At 38.8% G+C, this 24,277-nt stretch overlaps 1 protein-coding gene across 2 annotated transcripts in view; it reads left to right on the top strand.

The window, feature by feature from the left end:
* GPS1 (geranyl diphosphate synthase 1) overlaps positions 1 to 24,277 on the top strand; it is a 316,841-nt gene that overhangs the window by 17,915 nt on the left and 274,649 nt on the right. The window contains exons 2-3 of one of the 2 annotated variants that reach the window (XM_089377112.1): positions 9,577 to 9,678; positions 9,961 to 10,041. In XM_089377112.1, coding sequence (XP_089233238.1) covers positions 9,577 to 9,678; positions 9,961 to 10,041 — 183 coding nt within the window. The remainder of the gene's footprint in view (positions 1 to 9,576; positions 9,679 to 9,960; positions 10,042 to 24,277) is intronic. The other variant, XM_089377113.1, reaches the window with a different exon arrangement.

Raw genomic sequence — 24,277 nt, 5'->3', positions numbered from 1 at the left:
TGATGCCTTGCATACCTTGTAGACATTCCCCTTTCAAAATTCCCGCTTATAGTTCAAAACTGTTTGATTTATATTAAAATCATCACTTTCAGCAGTTTCGTAGCGCGCTACGAAACTGCTGAGTTATTTAAAACAGCTTGTGCTCCTGCAGTGATTATTTGAGGAAAGGATCTCAGAGGTTCTTGGAGTATGCGAAAAGTCGCAATTGCAGTAAAAACTCGGCCTGGAGTAAGCTCTATATGCATCAGTACACATGAGCCAAATGATATAACAGAAACTGCAAGCGGTGATAACCACAGCAGAAAAATGGTTATAGCAGCATAATACATAAGCCCCCTTATCCAAATGCGTTCTTTACCACGAGCAGCATCAACTTTCCTATGAAACCATTCATGCCAGGCCTGCAACTTAATAATCTTCATGTTGCTTATTGCTTCATTAGTGACCTTCATACGGTTATCTTTGGAAGAGAGTATCTGTGTCATATATTTCTGTTGTTTAGAGGCTAGGAATAGACAAATAACCATCACAATTATCATAGTAGCCAAGCCAGCCAGTGCAGCAAGTCGAATCACGCCAAAGACAATAAGCAATGCAATGGATATCTGAATTGGCGTTGACCAAAGTTCATGAACACGTCTAACCATTTGATTCACTATCTCCACATCAACTGACATATAGTTCACAATTTTCCCAATTCCATGGCTTTGCTGAGCAGAATTTGAAAGGCGTAAACCCTTTGTAGAGCCTCTTTTCAAGACTGATAAGGAGAAGCGAAAGTGACCAAATCATTGCTTGAGAACAAAAATACACCAGATCAGGAAGACTAGCATGACGCTGTCCGTCATGATAAGCAACCCAGCAATGAACAATAGTAGCCATGGAATGAGTTATGCTTAAAATGATTGTGATGATTTGAACAATAAGTAAATTCCCCTTGGTTACAACAATCCTTTGACCTTCTGCAACTTGGTTATGACGCCGGATATTGGTGCCTGTAACTGCATGTGTTACAAACCCCAGAAAAGCAGCTGAAAAAGTAATCTGTATAGCTGAAGAAACCAACTTTTCAATGTTTTGTGAGAGTAGAACCAGATGCAACCATTGCAAGAAGGCCATAAACCATGCTTTTGTCTCCAGATTGCTCAAAGCCAACCACGATAACCTTGTAGTTGTGATTGAATCCTTCAACAGACTCAAAAATTCATCCATTCTTGTTTTATAGTCAAATTCACACTGCTTCAACAATGTAGAGCTAAACTTTGTCAGAAACCATGTCTGATACAGAATTTATCTTACATGCCTTGCTTGAGCCTTCAAAGAACTCTGGAATTACGGTCCTTCAGTTTTGGAGGCAACTTATTCAAAAGAACCATTTTGCCCGCATTGGTGATTAAATGATCTCCGATGGTGTATGGTGGACCTGGCTCAGCACCCTGAAAGAGATATGGATGGTTGCAGCACTTCCTGAATTGCATGACTATATTCAAAAGGCGCTTACACTTTCCTCCAGCATTCACAACCTCCAAATCCTTTTGAAGCAATGCCTGGAAAAATTTCTTTTGCACTTGTGACATTCCAACTTTCAATATGGTTTCCTTTTTAAAAGGCAGACCCTTTTCAACATCTGACTTTAGTCTCCGTAGAAGAAATGGCCGAAGAACCTTATGAAGTTGTTGAACCACTTCTTGTTCCTCACCACATGTAACCATACGCCAATGTTCCCAATGCAGCAGCTAGCACTGCAAAAGATGCTAGATTACCGGAATTCCCATTCATAATGGTTATTGTTCTTGATGCACCCAATTCCCTAATCTCTTTTGCCAAGCGTCGCACCTGAGCAGTATTGTTAGAGTTGCCATTTAATGATTCTCCAATCGGGTTATCATTGACTGAATTTCTGAAATAATATCAGACAAGCGACCATTCTTCAGAACAACAGAGCCTGCTAGACCTGCACCCACAAGGATCATAAGAATTTCTGGAAGTAAGAATTTGAGAAGAAACCAGAGTTTGTGAAAACTGTTTTGAAGAGGTGTGCCGGTTATAAGAAGCCTGTAGTTGGTGTTGTAGATTCTCATAGTCTTTGCAAGAAGTGAATTTCATTCTTTATTAGATGCGCTTCATCAATAATAATGTATCGCCAACTGAAACGTTTAAGGGCGGTCTTTGAGTATGACCATGATGGCCACATCCATACCGCAACTCTCTGCTTGGCGGTGATCAATTTTTCTTGCCAGCTGTCATCTGTAAGAGGTGCTATTTGCCCCTATTGTTTATCCATTTGGTCCAATCTTCCCAATCTTCAACTATCTTTTGCCATTCAAAACCCGAGGGATTGAACAAGAATGGAGCAAACAACCATGTCACCACCAAAAACCACATCGAAAGTGTTATTAACAGGTAAGAGACAAAATCTTTTGCAGCAGAGCAATAAATGTTGTAGACAAAGAGAAGCATCATCAGCTCCAGTCCTTTTGTGAAGTGGCTCCTCGAATAAAGCCTGTAATTCTCTGCATATTTCTCATGCTTCACCACAAAACCTCGCCCAGTGGCCCTATACTTTGCACCACCATGCAAAATTGTCCTGCCAAAATAATGAGTCTTTGTACCCAGAGAGAATGTGAAAAAGACAGAGGCAAGTTGCAGCTGCATGATAACAAAATCACTTGATGCAGACCGGAAGCTTCGTTCCAAGCCAATCTCCATAACCATTGGCAAGGCCATTAGTAGACCTATCTGAACCAGAGACTGCGATGCAAGAACTGCCTCAAGAGGAAATTTTTTTCTCATATCTGCTTGGTTAACCAGTGACTTTTCTAATCCGCTCAGTATCAAATACAGCCGTCCATAAAGAAAGATAGACGAAGTGTATAGGCTGACAACTGTTGATGGATTTTGATGGATATGACAGTTGTGAAATATTGGCTATGGATTCGAACAAATCCCCAATTTCGTAGCGCAGCCTAAAACATGTTGCGCTGCGAAACTTTGTCATCAGGCTAGGATGAAAAGTTACATATATCAATTTTAGTTCTAAGTGATAACAGTGGCTCCACTTGGGATAGTGTGCTCCTGTAGTACACTAAGAACTCGTATGTCCAGTGCTTTGTCCATTTTATGAAAAACATAGATTTGCTTGATGAGCATTCCTTTCCAACTTCTTGGGCCTTCACCTCGGGCTTAAACTTGATGATCATTGTGAGAGAAAGAAATCTACCACTACTGAAAAAAAAAATGCTCAGTCAACCTTGAGCTTATTTGCATTTTCCTACCTACCTACCCTAACAATTCAAATTTCTTTCAGCTCAATCAATGTGAAATTTCCAATGTAGCCAATCATTTGTCTTATCTGATATTTGAGTTTTTTTACTGCATCGGAGTTCAGAGTAACTATGATATTGTGATGACCACTGCCACTGAAATTGCCTCTGATCTTCATGGAAAAGCTGAAACACTGGAGAGTAAAACTCTTCCATGTATTTAGCTATAGGATCCCAGAATACATGATCAGCTTGATGATTCTTGTAACTTTCTGGTTGTGCAAACTGATCTTCAACAACAGTGTACAGTTCCTCAATCGTGAAAGAGAAAGGAAGCAACACTCTCTCCTTGTGAAGCTTCTGAAAATAATGATCATGATTATGAAAACTATATGCCTGAATTTGACCTTCTAAACCTTCAATGTCTTTCTCAATGTCCTCAGCAACTTCATCCAAAAATTTCATCTTATCCTCTGCCTTGCAGTCAAATGATTTTAGATAAGAAGACAAGGACAAAGAAAAATTTTCAACTATTTCTTCATTAATATGATGATCATTCCACTGTTTGAAACTTTGAACTGAAGGAGAGTTTGCCACCACCTCTGATCTATCTATCCATTCCTCCAAAAACATAAACCAAAAGTCTTCAAATGACTTGATGGATTTGGCAGGAAAGCTTTCAATCCACCGTTTACATTTCCCTTGAAATGAATCATAGAACAACATAATGCAAACATCCTCATGTTTAACTCTAAGAAGCTCAGTAAAATCACAGAAATCTGATATATGCTTCAAAGTTAAACTCAAATCTTCTCCATTGAATTTTGGACCATTCCTTAGAAAATATGCATCCTTGGGAAAATGATTTGGGAAACCATGAATTCCTGAAAAATTTATGCATGCATACCTTGAAATAAGAATGGTAGCATCTGGGTCCTTCATAACTCCAGTGGAACCACCATGAATCTATGAATTTCGAATTCTTCAACAATGGAGTCGCCAAGGTAGATTGCAGCCTCGAAAATTCTTCTGAGCTCCTACTACCTTCAGAAGTACAGTCTCTTGATTTCGGGAATGAATAATCTTCAGACTCCCGGCAGACGCACCAAAATGTTATCTCAAAATCAGGCCCTGGAAGGCTGCTGGTCAGGTTGATTCTAAGTAACTATTTCAAACCTACTTTAGGCTGAGGCTTAGCCTCCTCAACCTGAGAGGGCTCTCTCTGGGTGTAATAATGATTTTGATTAAAAATAAGATGGCTAACTCTTGTAGAACAACTGTGAAAAATATGAATGCTGGAAAAACATTAAGCATCTATCCATTGGGCTTATGGAGTCAACAACACCTCAATATAACAGTGAACTCAACCTTACATAGAAGTCAGGGCACTCAGCATTTAGATATTCAGAACATAACTCATATAGGACCACAGCTTATAAATGCATACAGGAAATCAGAGCACATTCAGTGAGTTCTGAGTGATTATACATCTATACCACTGTAAAAATTATGGAAAGAACAAGATCACATATTCTGAACAATAGAAATCCCTCATGAATCCTGAGAAGTAAAGTCAAAATTATATTACTGAAATGAGTCTTTACATAAGCCAAATACAAGCTGTATCATAAAATTTTCCAACCCTTATTACCTTGCTGTTTCAGCTATATATAGAGTTCTTATTCTAACTGATCGAGATTCCTCCTCCAGCATGAGGGGAATTCGAAAACTACTTCTAATGCTGACCACTCTTAAACTCTAACTACTTTAATAAATACAACAAAGTGTTGACTGGAGTTTTTAGAGATCTAAATCAACTATGACTCTAACTCCATAACAGCCTTGGTCTACAATCATTTTCGTTCTCTGACATCTGGTTCCCTTCTGGCGGTGGCTGTGATGGACCTTTAAGGCTCCATGTTTGTCTTCAATGTCACATGTTTTCCAATACCCTGAAACATAGGAAACTGCCCCTGTGTATCGGTCTTTAGTTTGCCTTAACATGTCCGGATCCAACGAAGTATATCCTTTATCTTTTAATTACCCAAAATGGAGCAGACTGCCACGTCCTTGATGTGCTGTCCACCGTTTTCATGCGTGAAAGCCAAAATTCTTGCAAACTGTTTCACATATCCTGAAGTGTGGTAAATATGCTCACTTTATGACAAAAATCTAAAGTTGGATTCGAATGCATATTATCTCCACGTGTCTTGACCTGGTTGAATCTTAATAGCTTCAGCTGATGCCTTGCATACCTTGTAGACATTCCCCTTTCAAAATTCCCGCTTATAGTTCAAAACTGTTTGATTTATATTAAAATCATCACTTTCAGCAGTTTCGTAGCGCGCTACGAAACTGCTGAGTTATTTAAAACAGCTTGTGCTCCTGCAGTGATTATTTGAGGAAAGGATCTCAGAGGTTCTTGGAGTATGCGAAAAATCGCAATTGCAGTAAAAACTCGGCCTGGAATAAGCTCTATATGCATCAGTACACATGAGCCAAATGATATAACAGAAACTGCAAGCGGTGATAACCACAGCAGAAAAATGGTTATAGCAGCATAATACATAAGCCCCCTTATCCAAATGCGTTCTTTACCACGAGCAGCATCAACTTTCCTATGAAACCATTCATGCCAGGCCTACAACTTAATAATCTTCATGTTGCTTATTGCTTCATTAGTGACCTTCATACGGTTATCTTTGGAAGAGAGTATCTGTGTCATATATTTCTGTTGTTTAGAGGCTAGGAATAGACAAATAACCATCACAATTATCATAGTAGCCAAGCCAGCCAGTGCAGCAAGTCGAATCACGCTAAAGACAATAAGCAATGCAATGGATATCTGAGTTGGCGTTGACCAAAGTTCATGAACACGTCTAACCATTTGATTCACTATCTCCACATCAACTGACATATAATTCACAATTTTCCCAATTCCATGGCTTTGCTGAGCAGAATTTGAAAGGCGTAAACCCTTTGTAGAGCCTCTTTTCAAGACTGATAAGGAGAAGCGAAAGTGACCAAATCATTGCTTGAGAACAAAAATACACCAGATCAGGAAGACTAGCATGACGCTGTCCGTCATGATAAGCAACCAAGCAATGAACAATAGTAGCCATGGAATGAGTTATGCTTAAAATGATTGTGATGATTTGAACAATAAGTAAATTCCCCTTGGTTACAACAATCCTTTGACCTTCTGTAACTTGGTTATGACGCCGGATATTGGTGCCTGTAACTGCATGTGTTACAAACCCCAGAAAAGCAGCTGAAAAAGTAATCTGTGTAGCTGAAGAAACCAACTTTTCAATGTTTTGTGAGAGTAGAACCAGATGCAACCATTGCAAGAAGGCCATAAACCATGCTTTTGTCTCCATATTGCTCAAAGCCAACCGCGATAACCTTGTAGTTGTGATTGAATCCTTCAACAGACTCAAAAATTCATCCATTCTTGTTTTATAGTCAAATTCACACTGCTTCAACAATGTAGAGCTAAACTTTGTCAGAAACCATGTCTGATACAGAATTTATCTTACATGCCTTGCTTGAGCCTTCAAAGAACTCTGGAATTACGGTCCTTCAGTTTTGGAGGCAACTTATTCAAAAGAACCATTTTGCCCGCATTGGTGATTAAATGATCTCCGATGGTGTATGGTGGACCTGGCTCAGCACCCTGAAAGAGATATGGATGGTTGCAGCACTTCCTGAATTGCATGACTATATTCAAAAGGCGCTTACACTTTCCTCCAGCATTCACAACCTCCAAATCCTTTTGAAGCAATGCCTGGAAAAATTTCTTTTGCACTTGTGACATTCCAACTTTCAATATGGTTTCCTTTTTAAAAGGCAGACCCTTTTCAACATCTGACTTTAGTCTCCGTAGAAGAAATGGCCGAAGAACCTTATGAAGTTGTTGAACCACTTCTTGTTCCTCACCACATGTAACCATACGCCAATGTTCCCAATGCAGCAGCTAGCACTGCAAAAGATGCTAGATTACCGGAATTCCCATTCATAATGGTTATTGTTCTTGATGCACCCAATTCCCTAATCTCTTTTGCCAAGCGTCGCACCTGAGCAGTATTGTTAGAGTTGCCATTTAATGATTCTCCAATCGGGTTATCATTGACTGAATTTCTGAAATAATATCAGACAAGCGACCATTCTTCAGAACAACAGAGCCTGCTAGACCTGCACCCACAAGGATCATAAGAATTTCTGGAAGTAAGAATTTGAGAAGAAACCAGAGTTTGTGAAAACTGTTTTGAAGAGGTGTGCCGGTTATAAGAAGCCTGTAGTTGGTGTTGTAGATTCTCATAGTCTTTGCAAGAAGTGAATTTCATTCTTTATTAGATGCGCTTCATCAATAATAATGTATCGCCAACTGAAACGTTTAAGGGCGGTCTTTGAGTATGACCATGATGGCCACATCCATACCGCAACTCTTTGCTTGGCGGTGATCAATTTTTCTTGCCAGCTGTCATCTGTAAGAGGTGCTATTTGCCCCTATTGTTTATCCATTTGGTCCAATCTTCCCAATCTTCAACTATCTTTTGCCATTCAAAACCCGAGGGATTGAACAAGAATGGAGCAAACAACCATGTCACCACCAAAAACCACATCGAAAGTGTTATTAACAGGTAAGAGACAAAATCTTTTGCAGCAGAGCAATAAATGTTATAGACAAAGAGAAGCATCATCAGCTCCAGTCCTTTTGTGAAGTGGCTCCTCGAATAAAGCCTGTAATTCTCTGCATATTTCTCATGCCTCACCACAAAACCTCGCCCAGTGGCCCTATACTTTGCACCACCATGCAAAATTGTCCTGCCAAAATAATGAGTCTTTGTACCCAGAGAGAATGTGAAAAAGACAGAGGCAAGTTGCAGCTGCATGATAACAAAATCACTTAATGCAGACCGGAAGCCTCGTTCCAAGCCAATCTCCATAACCATTGGCAAGGCCATTAGTAGACCTATCTGAACCAGAGACTGCGATGCAAGAACTGCCTCAAGAGGAAATTTTTTTCTCATATCTGCTTGGTTAACCAGTGACTTTTCTAATCCACTCAGTACCAAATACAGCCGTCCATAAAGAAAGATAGACGAAGTGTATAGGCTGACAACTGTTGATGGATTTTGATGGATATGACAGTTGTGAAATATTGGCTATGGATTCGAACAAATCCCCAATTTCGTAGCGCAGCCTAAAACATGTTGCGCTGCGAAACTTTGTCATCAGGCTAGGATGAAAAGTTACATATATCAATTTTAGTTCTAAGTGATAACAGAACCCTTGCTGCATCATTGATCCCCATGTAGTATTTGTCCAGAAAGGGACATAACTTTATGTAAATCCAGACCATTCAACAAAAAATATATATTGTTTTCTGATGTATGTAGCATGTAATAGTGAGTATAACAAAATAGCATGGAGTGCAACACATATGTGAACCAAAATACATAATCATTGAGGCTCTAAGCAGCCTCTAAAGTCCAAATATAAACATACTACGTCTACAATAAAATCATCCAAATCTATATCCTCTACCTTCTTTGCATGGATATGCTCAGGAAGTACTCGAAATCGGCCTAGGATGTTCTCAGAATCAACAGAAGAGTAGCATTGAATCAACACTCGTTGTGGTAAATGTCAAAGTGTTCACAAGTTCAAAAATAAAGAATGAGAAACATATGAGGCAAATAGATGGGGTCGATCATTAAATTGATGAAAATTAGGTTTTAGCTTAGGTTCAGGGTTCTTATTTTTTGTTATTTTCTTTATTTTTTGGCTTTTTCATCGGGTGGCTGTGTTGGTATGGAACTTATTAGAACCAGTCACACTGGTCGGTTTTGGATATGTTCCATACAAGTCCAACCAGTTCAAATATCGATCCAGTCGGTTCAGGACAGAACCAGTGAAAACCTGTTTGAATAACCGGTTCTGACTTGAAACGCCCCAACTGGCCAGTTCTAGTAACAACATGACTATACCTGTGAATTATAAATTTCAGCAATAGCTTAGGAAATTATGAATTTGGTTTATCTATTGAAGACGACTAGTTGAGTTCACCTACTTGAAATCAAGAGCATCAACAAGAAGACAGTGAAATTGAAGATTGATTATTAACATCGTTTTAAACAAAAATGGGCCACTAGACCTTTTAAAGATAATTCCTTAATGAGTTTAATATCTAGTTTTGAAAGTCAAGTAATTTAACAATGAAGCTTATTACTTTGTTTTGTTCATGCAAAGGAAGTTCTATTTGAATTATGTCTTGGTCATCTTTTTGTATAACATGTTGTTTATACAGATTCAACAAGTTTTCAGGTGTAAAGAATACATTTGGCTAGATAGACACAGGTTTCATGATGTTGGATTTCAAGCTCAGCATAAAGGAAGCATCACAGATGAGGTTTGTCTTAGTTTGTTAGATGTTAGAATGCAAATAGACAAAAATAAAAGCTATTTGATATTATTTTTGTCTATCATCTCTATTACTGCCAGTATATTACATTCTGTTGGTGGCTTGAAATTTGAAAGTAGGCTTAGGAAACATTTTAGATTGGACATTTATTCAAGTTTTGTATTTCTAATTGTTGGATAACTTAGTTAAATACTCGAGCTATGATATCGATTTTCAGAAATATATTTATCAGGGAGTATAACATGTTAATGATTAGTGTTTGGATGGCAGGAGCGAGTTGATCCTTTTTCCCTTGTAGCTGATGAATTATCACTCTTGGCTAGTAGGCTACGCTCAATGATTCTTACTGAGGTATGGCTTCTATTGTTGTATCCCCTATACACATTTTTAAATATTTTTGGCTTTAATTACAAGATTATCAATTCAAAACACACGACATGTCTTCATGTATAGGTCTCCCTTTAGTGAGAGTTTAGTGATGGAGTACATCGTACTAGAATTGTTGTTCTTCCCTATCTATATAATGAACAGGATGAAAAAAGTTGTGTTCCAATTTCTTGCTTGCCTTTTTATTATCTAAACAATAAAAGAGAAGATAAGATATATTCTCCTATTTGAATTGGGTATCTAAAACAGGAATGTACTAGAATAGCTACATCATGGTTCTCATGCATCCAAGTTTCTGTACATAGAGCTTATTTAACAAAGATACTAGACAAATTATATGTAACTGTCAAGGTTACCTTTCACTTCGTTTGCTAATTGCTTAGAAATTGCTCGAAAGGAATTTATGATCATCTCCAAAAATAGACTCAATGAATGTGCAAATATCATATCAGCTCAAAGACGACCTCATAGTGCAGCCCCTTTACATGCTTCAATTTATGATCATCTCCAAAAATAGATTCACAATGAATGTGCAAATATCATATCAGCTCAAAGACGACCTAATAGTGCAGCCCCTTTACATGCTTCAATTTATGATCATCCTCCGAAAATAGACTCACAATGAATGTGCAAATATCATATCAGCTCAAAGACGACCTAATAGTGCAGCCCCTTTAGATGCTTCAATTTATGATATGATCATCTCCAAAAATAGACTCACAATGGATGTGCAAATATTGTATCGCCTCAAAGATGACCTCATAGTGCAGACTCTTTACATGCTTCAACATTGGATGCATGGGCTTAAGATCACCCTAGATTAGTCCAGAGTGGGCTCTTGTCAACTTCGGGTGGAAGTTGAACACTAGATAATATAAGGGAAGAAATTATGTTGGATCTGCCATAGATGGGAGATAGAGACAAAGACAGAGGAACACTTTATATCCAGATGCCCCTGTTACTATGAGATATGTGGTCGGTTCAACTACTTGGTCAATGAGTCTTGTAACTTCTTCTACACCTTTTTCTGGTATCTAGACTAACGATGTTTGTTGTTATACTTGGGAAAGGCACTCAGGATCAGATCTCACATCCTCCACCTTTCCACTCCACCGGAAGCTGTCAGAGGTTGACGTCTTTCTTCCCGGTGCTTAGAATGGATAGGGGCACCAAGAGGCAGGTACGCACCAGGAGCACTCCATCTCTAAGGTGGCACACCGCACAAGTCAAGTTCCAAAGTAACTATGTCCATCAAGCAAGGGTTTCAAAGTGAGCTCTCCACAAGATAAGGTCTAGTGCTCTCCTCCAAAGGTCTGCGATGTTTTGAACCTACCTCCTTAGCCATGCGCTCCTCTAGGTCCACCACACCTCCATGAGTGCTTTTCAACCCATGCATCCTTAAGTCAAGCACAGGCCTCCATGTTAGCAAGCAAGTGATCCCATGCTAACTAGCACTCAATGCCCTCTTTCTAAATGCCCTAACACTGCTACTCCAAATTGGTTCTCCTCATAGGCAAGCAACCAAACCCTCCATGTGCACCTCCTGAAGAATGTCACCATGCCACATTGGATTCCAACCTCTTAAGGAAGTGCACCACATAAGCATTACGTCAAAGTATAGCAATCTGTGGTAAGCTATCTCCAATGTCTATGTCCACTAAGGTACAACAAAGGGTAGGAATCACTCACTGCAGTCCACATCAAATGAAGCACCTCAAAGCATGGTGTCAACTTTCAGAGTAATCCCAAAAGCTAATCTTTCATAGTACATCTAAATGAAGTAGATTTTCTCTAATCCTAGAATGAAGAATATATTTAGGAAGAACAACATTTACCTTTCATTTGGATTTGAGCATTTCCCATTCCTTTAACTCTGTATCCTTCTCCACCACACAAGATGATGGAATCAAATTTTGATCTGTCTTCTACAAATTTTACCTTTCCTATCCTTTTGATTAGTAAAATGCCATAATGAGCTTCAATCAATATACTAGTTAGTTTTGTTACCAATTACTTCTTTATGGCTAGCCACAAAGACAGAATTATTCTTCCTCTTTAAGTTCTACTACATTGGTTTGTTTCTTCCCAAATTGATTTTTGCAGTTAAAGGCCCTTGGTTTGTGTTTTCATCCCACAACTATTCATGCAAAACTTGGCTTTATGGCTCATTTTAACACATTAAAAACGTTTAATACCTTTTCTCTTCTTTTAACATTGCAATCAACACACTTGCTGCTATCTTCATGCTGATATTTATGTTTGCAAGGATTGACTTGAACTTTGTTGCTAGGTCCAATTTTGATTCTCTATTCTTTCTGCTATTACCAAATTACTTTTTCTACTTGTCGTTTTGCAAAAGATTATTGTTCAATTGCTGAAATGTCAAATAAGTGTCTTTAGAAGTTATGTTCAAAATCTCCACAAAATTTTCAAACAAAGTTGATAGGCTTTTCAATATAATTATTAGTAGGCCTTCTTCTTCAACATTTCTATCAATTACTTACAATTGATCTCTTGTATATTTAATTACCAGCAAATGATCTCAAAGAGAGTCATGCTCTCTCTTCTTCATTGATAATAACATTTTCTATAAGAAACAAGTCCTAACTTTGTTTGAAGTTTCATGCATAATCTTTAGGTGCTCCCCAAGTTTGATTACGTCATCTCCATCTTGAACTTCACCTTGTTAGCTTTTGGGGTTACTTCGAAAATGTTTAAACCATGTTTGGCGTGCTTCATGAGCTTTGGGGTGCACAGTGTATGTTTAGCCATTAGATGGTCTGAGATGGATTGGCACATTGGAGATTGTCCACGATGGGTTCACATAGTGGAAATAGCTTGCTTAGTGATTTCTTGACCTTAGTTATGTTTTAGCTTGGTATTGTTCCCTTGGGCGTTGGAGTTCTCTTGCTGGTTTGCTTGGCCTTAGTTAAGTGTTAGCTTGGTATTGTTCCCTTGGGTGTTGGAGTTCTCTTAGTAGTTTGGTGGATGTTGTTCATGATGGTCACATGGAGAGGTTAACTTGCCGAGAGAATGCCCTACTTGGGAGCAAGGATGCTTGGGTTGGGAGCATTTTTGGGGGAGTTTTTTAATATAATATATATTTTTATATATTTTGATGCATATATGTCAACACAAGCACGTAGAATGATGAATTAGTTATAAAAAACATAAAAACATGGATTAAACCATATAGCATCAACCATTGAACCATCTAGTAGTTATAATCTTTATCAACCACATGTCCACAAGTTATAACATCTCGATTCTCATCAACCTTGAAGTTTCAAAATTCAATAGATAACATTTGTCATCACTAAAGTTGTGTTTGTAACCATTACCAAACTATAACAAAGAATATCAAACATGAAATGAAATTTTTCACAAAGCATCATATTCATAATTCATTACTAATGAGTTGTAATTGCCAACTTCAAACTTCAAACTTAAATTGTCATATATTGTTTACAAAAATTACCATAATAAATATGAAAGAGTCAATAGTTATAAAAAGTACTAGAAAGTAGAAACTAGAAAAAAACAAGTAAATCTACTATCTACTAAAATTTCTTCTTGCCACAAGAAACTTCTAATTTATTTTCTCGTGATCTATGAACATTGGAAGTCTCCTCCTGCATAGTCTAACTCTGCAGTGGTTGTGAACCACGTCTAGAACCAAGCGCTCTGCGTAGTTTTCATTGAGGAAATTTCTTTTGAAATTGTGGATGAAGCTATAGGTTCTCCAACACCTCTCTGCAGAAGAAGTATTAACCACCTGTGAAAGCACTTTAACTGCCAATTTTGCCAAAGGTCTCCCGAAGCCATACATGTTCTACTATTCAACAAGATCCAATCCATCTCTATCCTTGAATGCATGCAAAGAACCAAACATTCCAGTTTGAATACAATTTTTTTTTGCCAAAGGTTGCAAAGAACCAAACATTCCAGGCGAGTGAGTAGAATTTTTTTTAAGGGAGTGTGCTCCGGAAAATTGCTCCCAAACATGAGTGATTTGGAAGCATGCTCCTTGAGCGCTCTCTGGGAGCAAGTGCGAGGAGGGCTCTCCCCAGTAGCCATAGTATTCAAGACCGAAACAAGTGACCAAACTAGTCCACTTGTCAAACTGGTTTTTGAACCGAAATTGGAAAAACGGACTAGTCAAATCTCAATGAATCAATCTTTAAAAAAATACATGAAATAATTATTTTTTAATAAAAAAACTATTTTTAAGATTTAGAACCATGATTCCAAACCAATGGAGACGAAATATACAAAGTTTTCTCATCTATATACCATTTAAAGGCGAATATATCAAAATGGCATCGAGTGCAATACATATTAGCCAAAAAACACATAATTAATGAGGCTCTAAATGGCCTCTAGAGTCCAAAAACAAGGCTACAAGCTATGGGGCCACTGGCCTACAAGAAGTCTATATATCAATGATCAACATTATCAAACTCATCACCACTACTAGATATGGGTTCATCAACATGAGTTACATAAACATCATTTGGCTCAGAGTCTAAGGACTTCTCAGACTCCTCTACAACCTTGGTAGTAGTAGTGGCAACAACAAAACTAGACATCAAAAGTACAAATCACTGATCGACATGATCACTAATGAACTCATCATCGATTCAACACTACTAGAAATAGGATCATCAACAAGAGCTACATAAACATCATCTAAATCAAAGTCTTTAGACTTGGATTGCTAAACCTTATAATATGGTAGAAATTGAAAAAGTTTAACATGCCTAACCAATGATTTTGGTTTGAGTGAAGGGTTCATCTCCTCAACCTTATAATATGGTAGAAAAAGCTTAGCATGCCTAACCAATTATTTTCCTTTGAGTGAAGGGTACATTTTTGTTAAGGCCATGGTAGAGGAGTTCATTGTTCAACAATAAATACCAACAACATCAACGAAGTTCAACAATCAAGGTACTTAAAGGGCTTCATGCTCTTGATCAAATGCTAATCTCATACCTTGACACATGACAAAATCAATTGGAAACATTGCAATCCCCAAAATCTTGAAATCCTGAAAACCATTAAGTTTGCTGGATTTTGAGTGATATCTAAAAATCTAGTTTATCCATATGAAATCTAATGGGGTCGAAACCACTCTCAAACGTCCTGAGTCATTTTATGGTAATGCTAAAAATTTAAGTAAAAGGATGAAAATGAAAGAAAAAGGAAATGGCACTTTTACTTCAAGAACTTAATATTACCATTGATTGCCAGCGTTGCTAGGGTTGATAATCTTGAGATGTCTGAGGCAAATGAGAGGGAAAACATCCTTTTAAGGGTTGTTTTTGGAGGGAAATAGCCCCTAGTTTCCCTCAAAACCGCTTAGAAAAGACAAAAAACAACTCACTGGTTGGCAATGAACCTATTGTTGTAGGATGGAACTGAACGATTTATGGGAAAATTGGCTGGTTCCATCATAAACTGGCCGATCAATGTGAACACCCTAGCACGCGTGCATAAAAATTGGCTTTACTACCGGTCAGACACCTCCGCCTAATGAATCAACATGTTTGACCGTTTTACAGATCAAGTTGGCCGTTTTTGAATACTATGCGCCGTAGCCCTGCTTGGGAGGAGGAGCATTGTGCATTATGGAAGACATCATGTGCTAGATAACATGGGTTATCTTGGATTCCTATTTGGAGACTAGGAGTTGGCTCAGAGATGCTTAGGCTATGGTAATGTTTTTGTAGGGGCAACTGACCTAGTGTAGTACATTGCTTAGGAGGATTGATGGGGTCTATGGAGGTTTGTGATGGAGAGATGTGGACATGCCTTGTGTAGGCACATCATGTTGGAGCACTTGTTGTGTACACCATAACCTTGGAACACAACATGTGTAGTTTGGAGTGCCATGGTTTACTTGTGTTGGCCTGTAAGTACTCATTGCAGGTTGCTTGTAAGGGCTTAAGCCCACATTGTATTGCCAGGATCCTTTATCTCTCATATATATAAACAAAGGAGCGAGCCCTTTCATTATCATCATTGCTATACTTTTCTCTTTATACTTACCTTCTTGGAGTGATTTGCTAGGGTTCAGGATTTCACGAGGAAACCCTTAGAAAGAGGACTTCTTGGTTTGAAGTTTGTTGTTGTGACTAGGGTTTACTCTTGTGGAGGATATTGTAAGATGATCATATATATCACATACACTCATCATGCATTCACTCGTGTTGAGATGTGTCTTAGAGAGGAGTATGCACTAGTGCTTCCAAAGTCAGTTTAATCTACCTCATGTAGGCAATTATTAGACCCACAGATTGTGAAAATTCAGCTAACCCCGAATCCTATTGTAGCCACTGATGTTATTTCTTCTATTTGTTAATTTAATTAAACAAATTACTTGCTGTGTGCTACGACAAATATCGAAACAAATACACTGCAACCTTCACAAAATAAATACTGTGGAAGAAATAAAAATGCTGGAAGAATAGATGCACACACACACAAATACACAGTTATTTTTGGACTAAGTCCCTAGAAAAACCCAACTCGGGAAAACCGGTGCAGCAGCTGAGGGTTTTAATATTATGCAATAGTAAATCTGAGTACAAGACTATGGATACTCAAATCTAGCAATCCATACAGAGAAATGACTGACAATAAATCTAGTGAGAAAAATATCACTCTCGCAGGTGATCCGACACTGGCCTTGGCTCAAGTTGAGCTGCTCTTTGCTGCCTCTGTGCAGTCAATGCGTCAACCTACAGAATACTGCGTCCTCACAACTTGGAACTGCTTTCCCTATCACTATCTGATTAACTGCTGTATGGAAGATGGATCCTCCTAGCCCCCAGACTGTCTTTTCGGCTTCTGGCACTGAATCACTGCTTCTCCCTAGCAAAATACAGAATCCCCTTTGAAGCACTGTGCTGACTCTGCGTTGCCTCTTTGTGGCACTCACTGCCTCTCTGCAGTGCACTCACCGGAACTGGAAAAACTTCCTCTGACCTTACTATCTTTGCCCCTCTCTCACTGCTTCGAGCTCACTAGCTCTCTCTCCGGCAACTCAACACTGCTACTTAGGAAATCGTTACACTAGTGAAATCAAACTGTTGGTGTGTGTTCTCCAAGCCCCATTGAGTTTCTTCTTATAATCTCTCGTTGAGACATCAATGACTATGATTAAAACTTAATCGATGGCTAAGATTAACTAGAACTCGATCCAAGTCTTTTTCTAGAAGATTCTCACCATGAATTAATTAATACCCTTTAATTAATCATATTTCCTAAGTTTAGACTTAGAAAATATTAAAAACTGATTAATTATTTTAATTAAGTCATCTCTAGGTGGAATTTCCAGAAACGATTTCTAGTTTTTGGAGAATACGTGTATTCTAGCCTCTCCACCAAATTTTGTGGCTATAACACATCCGATGCTACAAAAACTAACACTCCCTCTTAGCGAGAATGTGTTCTAGCGCTGCAACCCATTGAAGCAACACCCTGTCTTTGCACCACCTCCTGTCACACTGTTGATGTCTAGCTGCTATTGCCCATACGCTACTAGACAACTCTGATATACGCTGCATCTGTGTTACTGTTTGCTTTGCTGAACTGTTGCCAACACTGCATCTGCACTACAACTCCCTCTCCATCTGTTGTTGCTGCAACTGGAACTGAAAAACATCCAAAATACTGAATCAATTGTGATCAGTATGATGCATCTGTGTCCCGAGTCTCTGTGTTGTTACTGAAGCCTCTGCGTTGCTGTTGACTTTGCTCTGTGCCAACTGCACTACATTGCCTAGTATTTGATCGCTACTAGCCAATGCATCTATCACTCTGGCATCTGACTGCACCATCTGCGACTGATCCATATTGCTACTGAAATACCGTGGGCTCCCGTAGCAAGGTATTGATTCATGAGGTGGACCTCCTCAAGAATCCTACCCATCTTGTAGCTCTCGGGGGCTATAAAACCAAATCTCCCCACCTCACTCCTGGAGGTATATCGGTCATCATGGCAAACTGTTCCTCCAATCTAAAGGACAACTTGTCGATCTCCGTGGATCCAGCCTGCTGATCCTGCTTCACGTCTTTGTCCTTCTTTTTGAGAGGACATTGAGTGCTATAGTGGCCAAGCTCACCACATCTGAAGCATTTGACCTTGGAAAGGTCCTTCTTCCTCCTGCGCTGCTCCTGCTGCCCCTTTGATGCGAGGGCCACATTCTCCTCTTCTTTCACTTGCTTTGTCCCACTGCTGTTGTTGCTGCCACTGATGGTGCTCTTCACAAAATCTCGCCTCATCTCCTCCTGCTGCAGATCAGCCCACATTCGATCCCACTCTGGCAACTTGTCTATGCCCAGAATACTCTGGACGAAGACTTGCCAATCTTCGGAAACACTGTTTAGAGCTAATTGCTTGATTCTGTAGGCTGGGGTGTCGACCTTACTGCAGACAGTTGGTCTCGGACGTCCTGAATCCTAGTGAGGAAGGGGTCTATGCGCTCCCCTTTCTGCATCCTTGTACATCTCAGCTTCTCCTCAAGATACATCTTCCGCTGCTCGGAAGATCCCTGGTATAGCGTAGCGAGAGCTTCCCACATTTGCCTGGCAGTATCTTTGCCCGCTATGTGAGACACCACGTGATCTCGAACCCCATCGAGAATCAACCTCTTTTCTTTCGCCATCTCCTTCTTGTAGGTCTTCATCTGATTTGCATCCGTGGGTATAGCTACCACGTTATCGATGTAGGCTTTGAGATCATATTCATCTAGAAGACAAGAAATTCTTGCCTTCCAGATCACATAGTTGGAGGCTGTGTCTAACCAATTCTGATCCCTCAACCCAGCTGGTGCCATTTCGACAAAAAGTCGAACTCCTCCTCTTCTCCTCTGCGCAACTGCTGACTGGCTCTACGCACTCCCTGCTGGAGTGGGCAAATCTGCTCACAACTATTGTTGCTTTGCAGTGAAAAATCAAACTTCTAGACTAGAAGTTCCCCGAGGAAAGAATTCCCTCAGTGTGTTCTCTTTCTTCCTCTTGACGCTATTTTGCACTAGAAACTGTTGCAAAATACTGCGTCCAAATAGAGATTTGCTCTGCAAGGGAAATACTGGCTGTTCCCTCTGCCTCTGGTAATCCTCAAACTGGAGAAATTCGATTTCTTTATTGCTCTCTCAGAGAAAGCGATTTTTCCTCAAGAAATTGACCCTCCTAGCCAAGGAACTAATTGCCTCTAAGGGTTTCGAACTGCTACTTACGCAGAGCTAAGAAATTCCTCTTCCCTTCTGCTACTGAGCTCTTCGGCTTACAATCTGTGCTTTGATACCATGTGAAAATTCGGCTAACCCCGAATCCTATTACAACAACTGATGTTATTTCTTCTATTTGTTAATTTAATTAACTAATTATTTGCTATGTGCTACGGCAACTATCGAAACATATACACTGCAACCTTCACAAAATAAATACTGCGGAAGAAATAAAAATGATGGAAGAATAGATGCACACACACACAAATACACAATTAATTTTGGACTAAGTGCTCGGAAAAACCCAACTCGGGAAAACAGGTGCAACAGTTGAGGGTTTTAATATTATGCAGTACTAAATCTGAGTACAAGACTATGGATGCTCAAATCTAGCAATCCATACAGAGAAATGACCGATAATAAATCTAGTGAAAAAAATCCCACTCCCACAGGCGATTCGACATTGACCTTGTTCAAGTTGAGCTGCTCTTTGCTGCCTTTGCGCAGTCACTGCGTCAGCCTATGCAGTACTGCATCCTCACAACTTAGAACTGCTTTCCCTCTTGCTATCTGATCAACTGCTGTTTGGAAGATGGATCCTCCTGGCCTCCGAACTCTCTTTCCTGCTTCTGGCACTGAATCACTACTTCTCCCCAACAAAATACAGAATCCCCTCTGAAGCACTGCACTGCCTCTTTGTGGCACTCATTGCCTCTCTGTAGTGCACTCATCGGAACTGGAAAAGCTTCCTCTGGCCTTAATATCTTTGCCTGTCTCTCATTGCTTCGAGCTCACTAGCTCTCTCTCTGGCAACTCAGTGCTGCTACTTAGGAAATCGATCTGTCAGTGAAATCGAACTACTGGTGTGTGTTCTCCAAGCCACATCGAGTTTGTTCTTATAATCTCTCGTTGAGACGTCAACGACCATGATTAAAACTTAATCGACGGCTAAGATTAACTAGAATTCGATCCAAGTTTTTTTCTAGAAGATTCTCACCATGACTTAATTAATACCCTCTAATTAATTATATTTCCTAAGTTTAGACTTAGGAGATATTAAAAACTGATTAATTATTTTAATTAAGTCGTCAATAGGTGGAATTTCCAGAAACGATTTCTGGGTTTTGGAGAATACATGTATTCTAGCCTCTCCACCAAATTTCGTGGCTAGAAAATATCCGATGATACAAAAACTAACACAGGTCTCTATGGCTTCGAGATCTGGGGGTTGAGCCAATTATAGACAGACTAGGCTAGGATGGAAAGTCCTGTTACCCACCCAAGTGGGTAACCCCTAAGAGAAATATTTTCTCCTAATTGATCCAATAGCCCTAGGATGATTTGCAGATAGCCATGCCTTAGAGCTCACCACATATGTTTGGTCAATGCTTTCTTCCGTTTAGCATACTTCTTGAAGGAAGGTAGGTCATGTATTATAAGGTACATTAATCATTTCTGTAATCGTGTGCTTTCGTTTAATGTTAAGGGCATTCAAATATGAAGTAGAGGTTGAACTGGATGATTGATTGCTCTTGATTGTATCCTTGTTCTCATACCTCACCTGGGAGGTTATCCCCTTGCCCCTAGTCCAATGTGACCTTCCTCGAGGCTTTTTTTTCCATTGCCGAAGAAGGGCACAAATAAGTGGCATTGATTGATATAATGTGCCCAAGGTAATCCAAACTTATCACTTTACATTAGTCCCTTGTATCCATCTCCATTCTTTGGGTTGATTGTTGTTTGTCACTGACATTGGCACGCTTTATCCTCATCTTTGAGTAAGGGCCTAAAAACTTTGCCCTTAGAGGTTGATGCATCTGAAAGAAAGATAAAAGAACATATAGCCACAAATGAAAAAAAATGTAAAATGCAAAGGATGGCCGAGACAATTAAAAGTGTGTGGACAAAAGCCTAGCTTGAGCTCTACCCCCTGTTGCCGCCTGTCACACACACCTACTAGTTAGTGAGAAAAGCCTTTAACCCCACAAGGTGTGGTTGGTGGCAAATTAAAGAGGTGGGGTTGTCACCTATTCCCAACTCTCTCCGTTTAAGCTATCTCCTAGATTAGCTAAGGGGGGTGGACCCTAAATGGAAAACTAAGTTAAAAGATGTGAGGTTTTTAGGAGATGTTACAGTGAAATGGATTACTTTTGAGATTACAAGAAAATACAATATGAGCAATGTGAACCAAAATCAACTTTAATAACCATCAACACATGAAATAGCAATAAGCATATGTAAAACCAATGCCTTCAAAATATTGCTCAAAAATGAAAGATATTTGCTCAAAATAAATGAAATGCTTTCTAATGGAATCACAAACAATCCTGAAAATGAAACAAAAGATGTTAGCACAATAAAATAATCAATACAAGATATACAGATGCTTTCAAGAATCAAGATATATGATCACTTGTTAATCCAAAGCATACAAGGAAATAATATCTTGTAAAGGAAACCAAGTAGAATTCTACTTGCAAAATATAGAATGAGATGATGCTTGCCAAAACAAAGTATTCAATTGAACACATATTCAAAAATGACAAGTGTAATGGTTATTTGCAAGTAAAACAATAAGACGTGTTAGTATGAAATGCACTTAAACTAAAATTGGATGCAATTATCTTGGTTACTTTTAATCTAAATGCCTAATCTAAGTGAGAGATCCTCCTTTTGAGCTCTTACCAAAAAGTAAAAATTGGGGTAACCGTAGCAAAGAGGGGGCAAGGATGTAGTGGTGTCATTAACGATACTCATCCCCTGAGTCTTACCAGCTAGTGTGTGCTTTTGTTCCGACAAGGGGACAAGCCACCTTCATAACTGCAGGGTCACATGCCTTTACTTTATTTTGTACCAATTGGAAGAACTTTCCAATAAAATATTTTTCCTATGATTTTTATCAACCAAGCTTATGCTTGGAGGTTAATTTTAAAATGCAACTAAGTTAAAGTGCCTAATATGATATGCAAGTGAGATTGTAAGTGCTATGTAAAAGATGGAAATTGCTTCAATTAAATATGCTCCACAAGGTCACTTGTATAGTTGCTCAAGTAAACACAAGATGCATAAGCTTCATGAAAATATGAAATTGTGAGTTGCTAAATGTAAATGAATAATCAATAACAAACTAAAGCAAATGAAGCTTGTAATGTATGTTCTTGCAAGATGAGAAACTAGATCACATGTAAAGTTTCCCAAAAGTAAATTTTAATGCTTTGAAAGATAAACTTGAGATTTGTGCCCACAATAGCTTTGCAGAAAAGAACTTTAACTTGAGAAAATAAAAGATGACTAGCTTGACATGAAAGTAAATGGTTGCTATGAAAGGTGAACTTGTCCAATAACAATGCTTCAAAATATACTCAAAATGGAAATATTGCATAACAATAGAGCATGAATTATTTAGATAAGTGCCAAGCTAAATGTATCAAAGTTTGCTAGAAAATGATAAAAATGCTTGCATAGAGTAAAGAGTAAATTACTTTGCAAATGGAAATGTGAACTTGAAACTTGTAGCAACAATGATAAATGATGCAAGGTTAAAGCATGTAGCAAACTTGAAGAAAAATGCGATTTGTGTTACTTCCCAATTAGAGCATGCATATGTGATGTGGAAAAAAAATGGAAAAGTTAAAACTAACAAGTCAATCCACCCAAGATTGCCTCCCTAAAATGGAGAGATAGAGATGCCAATGGGTAGGCCCACGTTCCCACAACAAACACATAAATTTTATTATTACGGTGTTATGATTAGGTTAGAGCCTCTTTGAGGATTGCTCAAGGAGTAATGGAAAAATACAATGTGAGATATTGAAACAAGAAGAGAATCCCTTCAAGCTGTGAGAGCCTCAAGAGAGACGAAATGATTCTACAATTAGAGAATGCAAGCTCCAATATGATGCACGACCTAGCCTCCTTCACAAACTCTCCAAATGTCCACGACCTTCTTGAAATACAACTTGGAGCTTGAGAGAACCTACAAGAGGGAATGTTAGGGCTGCAAAACTAAAACCAAAGTTAGTGTGAAAAAGAGAGCATGTAAGTGAGTGATAATGCTACAAAATAATATACAAAAACTAAATCAAGTGATGGGAAAAGACCCCATCACTTGTCTAGCTTATAAGAAGCTCTTGATTAGCTAGATAAAGAGATGAAAGCACAAGAGTATAAGATGTAGATTTGTTTGAAATAGTCGACTTAAGCACAAACAATGTCAAAAGGACCCTTGTAAAACCAACACTCTCCAAAGATAAGTTATTAAGATTTAAATAACAATAAGAGCTCCTTGAAAGCTATGCCAAGAGTGGGTTGGTCTCTTGAAGACTTCCCCTCACGCTTGCTAGTTGATCCAAAAGATGACCTCTACAAAACTTCAAATGCACATTAGCTCATATGGATTAAATCAATAAACAATGACAAGAAAACTCTAGAATTTGTATGAAAATAGATAGAGTTGTCTAGTCTAGAGCATATCAAATAACCAATTGCAAATGTAAGATAACTATACATTCACAACTCTATAAAAGCATATGAGAAAATGAAATCAAATTAAACACAAGTAGAGAATTATACCATCATTGAACCAAGCACAAACTCCAAGAGAGAAACACCCATGAATGAACCCCAAAGTCTTTTTATTCATATGAAGCACAAGAGTACATAGAAGCAGAGCTTCCCCAAGCACAATAGCTCGTTGCAAAATATACAAAATGAGAGCCCAAGGCTCAATTATATAGGAGAATGGGTGGAGATCTCAATGAAGAACCAAATGACAAGTGTGATGATGACAATCCCAAAGCTCAATCATGCAATTCGAATTCCCCAGAGAGGCTCATGCAGTCCATGAGAGGAGCTAACTCATTGTTAAAGAGGGACAAGTGTAGATGGGAGTGGAGTGGTAGGAGACCACTCTCCACTCATCTCCAGTAAAAGTCCAAGTCAAAGCCCACCAAAAAGTTGACTCCTCC

Source organism: Pinus tabuliformis, chromosome J (genome assembly GCF_031772625.1).
Source record: "Pinus tabuliformis cultivar Carrire ecotype Pingquan chromosome J, CPIR1, whole genome shotgun sequence".
In the NCBI taxonomy this organism is placed as follows: Eukaryota; Viridiplantae; Streptophyta; class Pinopsida; order Pinales; family Pinaceae; genus Pinus; species Pinus tabuliformis.
The sequence above is the reverse complement of the archived record's forward strand: the minus strand, read 5'-3'. Positions and strand labels throughout refer to the sequence as shown.